Source organism: Cyrtonyx montezumae, unplaced genomic scaffold (assembly GCF_038088225.1).
Source record: "Cyrtonyx montezumae isolate F1298 unplaced genomic scaffold, pur_monq_1.0 scaffold_35, whole genome shotgun sequence".
In the NCBI taxonomy this organism is placed as follows: domain Eukaryota; kingdom Metazoa; phylum Chordata; class Aves; order Galliformes; family Odontophoridae; genus Cyrtonyx; species Cyrtonyx montezumae.
In genome coordinates this window covers 2,314,986-2,321,283 of record NW_027072040.1, presented here as the reverse complement: position 1 = coordinate 2,321,283, position 6,298 = coordinate 2,314,986, and the positions used below count along the sequence as shown (strand labels likewise).

At 49.4% G+C, this 6,298-nt stretch overlaps 1 protein-coding gene across 1 annotated transcript; it reads left to right on the top strand.

The window, feature by feature from the left end:
* The first annotated feature begins 2,710 nt into the window (after nt 1-2,710).
* On the top strand, nt 2,711-3,933 carry MARVELD3 (MARVEL domain containing 3). The gene is given in 3 exon segments (XM_065745344.1): nt 2,711-2,893; nt 2,946-3,105; nt 3,108-3,933. Coding segments are annotated over 3 exon segments (1,032 nt in total). The 3' UTR covers nt 3,797-3,933.
* Nucleotides 3,934-6,298: the final 2,365 nt, after the last annotated feature.

Genomic DNA, 6,298 nt, shown 5'->3' with positions numbered 1-6,298 from the left:
GAGCTCCAGTGATGGAGAACTACCACATGCCCTGCTAAGCTGCTCCAACAACAACTGCCTTCCAACTCAGGAAGTGATAAAGGCGCATGTCTTTTCTTCTTTTTTTTTTCTTTGAGGGTGCCTAAATCACATCTCTTCTGCTTCAAATTAAGATCACTGCTTCCTGATCATGCCAATGGCAGATAGGGAGAACAAAATATTCCCCTTCTCTTGTCAGTAGTTTTTTTAAAGTTTGCAGGTTGTTAAAGTGCCTCACTGACCAGCCTGCAAGTTGTTAATAGGCACTCAAGACAAGGAGAGGACTGGCCTAAGTCTTTTTTCATAGGTTATATTTCCAGAGCTTTCTTTTGCTGTAGAAAAGAGCAAAAAGCAGGGAGAGGAGGGAGCATAAGAATTTCTTCACATGTCCTACATGTGACATTTATGTTTATACACCCTAGTGATGTTAGCTTTTTTCGCAACAAGATGACACTGTGGACTTGAGTTCAATTTGCGATTCACAAAAACCTCCCGTTCTTTCCTGCAGCACAGCTGCTTTGTCATTGTGCTGCACAATGTTTCCATGACTATTTATTTGTGTGAGAGGGTAAAACTTTTTGTGATGTTCAGCAGGGATTGTGCTGCAGCTCCTAGCTCTCTCGTGCTGGTGAAGTATGAAGCAGTTCACGACTTGCTCTTTCTACCTCACCCTGTGAGTTCCCAGGGAGGGCACTGAACCAGGTCAGAGCTGCTGGCCATGGCAGCCAGGGCCAGCCCTTCCCTCCCCGTGGAGAGGCAATGACATCAGGAGCAGCCAGGAACAGAAGAGGAGGAAAAAAAAAAGAAAAAAAAAAAAGGAAAGAGAAAGAAGCCAAAGCAAACGAGAACAGCTTGTTGCTCTCTTCTCCTGACTGCTGCCTCTTGTTGCACTGAGAATAGGAACTCAACAGGCGGTGTTGACCAAGCTCGGGTGGTTTACCAGCTGCGAAAATTTGAGCACAGGTGATGTAAAACATTTCGGTTCTCAATATAATCACAGAAACTGAATGCGATTGAGTCAGATCAGCAATGACCTGAAGTTTGTACCCAGCAGCAAACATTCCAAGAGAACATTGATGTGTCACCAAATCAACAGCACTTCCCAGCTCTGTCTTTTTTTTTTTTTTTTAATAACTAATCATAAACATCACAAAATCCAAAGGTAGTTTTGGTTCAGGTTGCTGGAGGACCAGCAGCAACACTGCATAAGAAATGACTATTTGATCCCGTATTATTACTCACAATTCAGCTTGCTTGCTCACATCACAGCAATTAACAGCTCTACTAGGCAAAACTATATTGCCTGTGATCCTAAAATTAAATGAAGGGTTGCTAACAACTTTTATGCCCATTTCTTCACAGCAGCAAGGAGGTCTTGGTTCTAATGCATGAACACAAGGGACTGAAATATGAGCACACCAAAACATGTGCAAGAGTTTATTGATGAGCACCTGCACAGTCTCCAGAGGCCCCATCCTGGGCTCCATGTGCTCTCCCAATTTCCTGACTTCACATCGTCCTACAGCTCCTGCCTCCTCTATCTGAAATGGAGGAGAACAAGAACTCATTTTGTTTTGCTTCTCTCTAATCCACAAACAAGGAAGATTTTAAGGCAAGTTTGCGGAGCTCCACTTCATGGAGCTGTGTGAAATGGGCTGGAGGCTGTTGTCCTTCAGGGCTGAGGCCGTGGCACAGCCCACCCTGTAGGCCTCCCAGTGCACCAGAATTTGTTGCTGTTTCTCCTGCAAGGAGTGAAGTGATCTCACTGTTCTTACAGATGGAGGAAATATATTTTGCACCTTAGTGCTGAAATGGGGTTTCTCATTCAGACACTGAGACGTCAGGGAGTAATCTGTTTCCCTGAAAGTCTGTTTTCCTAAATGCAACAAAAGCACTTATTTGCAGTGCTAATCCTTTTCCAGGGAGCAGTTGGGCAAACCCTTGCAGAAGAGCATTCTCTCTGGTTGTTCTATGTTGCTCTATGTTTTATTCCCACATACACTCACCTCCGCTTCAGCAACTACCAACCAACAAAGGACCAATTAATTTCCTCCCAGCTGCAAGGTGACAGCCGTGCTCAGCAGACTCCGGGTTGGAGGCAGTCAGTCCTGGTGGGCAGCAGGACACTGCTCTGCCTGGAAATGGGTCAGCTTGTGATAACATCACATAGCATTGCCTGAGGTGGCCTCCAGCAAACAGATGCTAATGAGGCCTCTGTGGTTCAGTGTTCATAAATATGAGGTAATGTGTCTGAAGAAAACTACTTGAGCACATGCTAGAGTGCTGTACTGGAATCTGGCAGCAGCACTGAAGGACATATCCTAGTGTTGGAGACAGCCCCATGCGTACGGGCAGCGGGAGGAGTAGCACGATGCCTCGTGTTCCCAGGAAAGGCTGAAAGGAACGCAGAGAGCCGCTTCCCCGGAAAACAGAAACACCAATGCACTCGCATCTTGGGTGCTGCATACGAGTCCAGCTACATGAAGGGTAACTGGGAGGGTGCACAGAAGGGCCACCCCGTGAGAAGCTGAAATGCCCGGGAAAGGACAGAGGATGTGGAACACTTCCACTCAAAGGGGACCTGTGAGAACCAACTGCCGCCCGGTTTCTCATCGGTACGAGAAAGCAATTCCGTACGGCAGCTGGTGAACTCCAGGGCCGCGGGCAGTTTCGGCGGAACGGAGCGGGCAAAATGCCGGACCACGAGCACCGAAGAGCGGCCCTCGCAAAGGAGCGGGGGCGACCCCAGGCGGAGGAGCAGGAACCGCCGCAGCACCGGGCACCGCCCCGCGGCCCTGCCCCGAGCTCCTCCCCCGGCGCCGCGCGGGGCGATGGCGGACGGGCGTTCCCCTCCCGCCCCACGGGCGGACGGGCGGTGAGCGGCCGGGGCTCTGCGCGGCACGGCGGGGCGGGCGGTGGCGGTGCAGAGGGGTCGCGTGGCTGCTGCCGCCGCCCCTCACCCGTTGTCTCCCCGCAGCGCTGTGCCTGGATCGGGGCCGCCGCGGGGCCGCGCCGACACGCCGGGGCTGCTGGAGTGCCGCCGCTGCCGCTACCTGCGCACGGGACGGGGTGAGCGGGGCTGGGGGGAGGCGGGAGCCGCTCCTTGTGTCCCGCAGCGGCGGGCGGCCCGGCGCTCGGTCGCAGCAGCTTTGCGCTTCCCCTTGCAGCGTGCTGCCAGCTGCTGGGAGCGCTGCTCGCCGCGCTGATCCTCGTCTGCAGCTCCGTGTCCTACGGCTCGGCGGGCGGCTACACCGGCGTCCCCAGCCACGGCGGCATCTACTACTACATGTACGGCGGGGCGTACAGCGGCTTCAACGGAGCTGACGGGGAAAAAGCCCAGCAGCTGGACCGGCGTTTCACTCAGCTCAAGATGCCCGTAGCCAGGGCAGCGATGGCTGTGGGGGGAGCCCTCATGGTCTTCTCTTCTTCGCTGATTGTGGTCGGCGTTGTCCGGCTACCGTGGCGTTTTCCAGCATGGCTCCTACTGGAATGCGTCCTGGATGCGGTGGTTGCAGTGGGTTTGCTGTGCGCTCTGTACTATTTCTTCCATAATCTGCTGGGGGTTTATGATTCATCAGTGTGCAAAGAGAGAGCACAGCTTTACCAAAGCAAAGGCTATCAGGGCTTTAGCTGCAGCATGCATGGGGCAGAGATTGCTGCTGGCCTGCTGGGCTGCGCAGCTGTTGTAGCACACCTGCTTGGTGCTGCCCTGGCTGTCAGAGGGTACAGAATAGTTCACAAACTGAAAAAAAAGCCAGAACACATGTATGAGCTGTAGAACTATTCCTCTGCTCTAGTAGATGTCCTGATTTTTGCCATCTTTGTGGCATGCTTTTACTCACTTGTGGACAGTGCATTCTTAATACTGTGACAGAACATTCACTAGGAGTATAGCTCCAAATATAGTGAAACCAAACTGTCTGATTAAATTTAACAATGCAAATTCAAGTTTATGGACACATACATCCAACTTTCTTCATCTGGTAGCTGCTCTGCCTCTCCAGCATGCATCAGAGATGGAGGATGCATTGCTAACTGTTCTTACAAACACGGTAATGCACAGGCTTTGCCTAGATTGCAAACTTGGGTTTAAATGTTTGCAGGCTCTGAGGCCTGGGAAGATAATTCAGCCTTGGGGAAGTCCTTGTTCCTAAGCGTAGGTGATTGAAATTATGTACCTCAGCTCTGGGTTTCCTTTTGTCTACATACTTGGGGTACTAGGACAGAACTTATGGGAACATCATACCCAGACTTCATAGCAATAAGGTAGTTTACATCCATAATCAGGAGCATGTCAAATAGCATGGCTGGAGTCTGTTGCAGACGTGCTGGTGAACAGCTTCCTACAGCAGTCTTTTACAAAGGGCCTGTGACTGTCTGCCGAGAACGGAATTCTTAACAGCGAGCAATGAAGCCAATGGTTGTGGCTGCTGGTAGGGCACAGAGAGCTGCCCAGTATTTGGCAGTACAAACTACCCTCAGTATTCTGCAAGTAGGTTTGGTATGGAAGGCTGATGAGTAGAAGTAGCACACAGCTCAAGAAAAGGGTCCTTAGCACAACTACAGCTAGCCACAACTCTGTGCAAATGCGATATTGCACACACTCCCTCCAGTGCAGTAACAGACTCGATATATTGTTAGACAAAAGTAAAAATCTTTATTGCTACATCAGCTGAAAAGTTGATGCAAAAATATTCTTCCTTCCTGAACTGCTCTATACAGCTGAGTAAAGAATCATCAGAATAGTGTTTTCCAGCAATGGAATTTGCCTCTCCAATGCAGTACACACACAGGCCACCGTGCTGAAGGTGCATTCACAGAACAATCCATTCCTGTAGACTGTAGAGGAGGAATTATTACAGCTGCATGCTAGACTGGGATACATGAAAGGTTTTCCTTTTTAAAATAACATGAAAAAAGATTGTGGTGTGCTGAAATATTCCTTTAACACGCACTGGGTCATGAGTAAAAACAATGATAACATTTTAAAATGGAAAACGACAGGGAAATATCCACTCCTTCCTGGAACTGAATTTTTCCCTCCTGTCTACTTAGGGATTCTGATCAGATTCCAGCAGTCTGCAGTGTTGTCTCCACCAGGTCTGTTCCAGGTGCTGGGAGCAACTCTGAGGCTATGCTTTATGCTCAATACTCAAGCCCAGACCAGGCACCAACACTGCCTTTACTGTCTCTTTTTGCTGACATCCTTCTGGTCAAGACAGAGCAGGCAGGTCAGTGCCTTCAGCGTGCCTGTTCTCACCATGCTTGGGAACAGGGCCAGAACTACTGAAGGGACAAACAAACTAACTTACCAGCCTAACCTGACTGTAGCCACCTGGAGCATGGGAGCTCCGGCAGCAGTCAGAGCTCAATGATCCCACACTGAGAACCTCCAGCAGTAAGAAAGAATGGAAAATTGTTAGTGATGTGGCTCTATGGAAATTATGCCATCTGCAGGAACCACACACAGAATTCAGGGAAGAGACCAGAAGGCAAGAGGAGAACTGTGAGGGAACATACCTTCTATCCTCTGCTATAAGGGCCTCACTAGACCTTCCCATTCACATGTGTTCCACCTCCAGCAGCACCCCTCAGAAGTCTGAGATGTATGTCAGTGTTACTAAGGATGATCAGGAAGGCAAAGAAAGTTTGGTGTCTTCTGAGAGGCCAAGAAACAAAAGGAGGTGGTAGAGGGAGCACTCAGGCTGTACTACCCAGAATAAGAGCAGTAGTTCTTAGTATCAATCTAATTGGAGGCAGTGGTGGACTCTTACAGAGTTTTATAGAATATTTTACAGAATAAGTCATATCCTGCCACAAAAGTTCATACCCATAGAAAATGAACTTCCTTTCTGCCTCAAAACCAGAAACAGCACTGGAGAAAAGGCTAAACAGTGGTTCTGTGCACTCCATTCAGAGGAGCAGATCAGAAAACTGCATGCTCCCTTATGGAGCTTTGCTTAGTCCTTTTTCCCTACTGAACTAAGCATGGTTATTCACAACAAATTCCCCATGGCCATACCTATGTTGCACACAATGCTAATGGTTGAGGCTGGCAAGGACATACTGGATTTTCCACATCAGTGCAGGAAAGAACCCTGATTTGCATTGACATCTACCATTCTAATGCAAAGTTCATCACAATCTTATTTGGAAAGAAGTGTATGCTCCAGCATCAAGACTCAGAGGGGATCTGATCCACATCTAAGGAGCAGGAGGCAAAAGGGTGAGGCCTGACTCTTCTCAGCAGTTTGTGGCGATAGGATGAAGAGAAATGGCC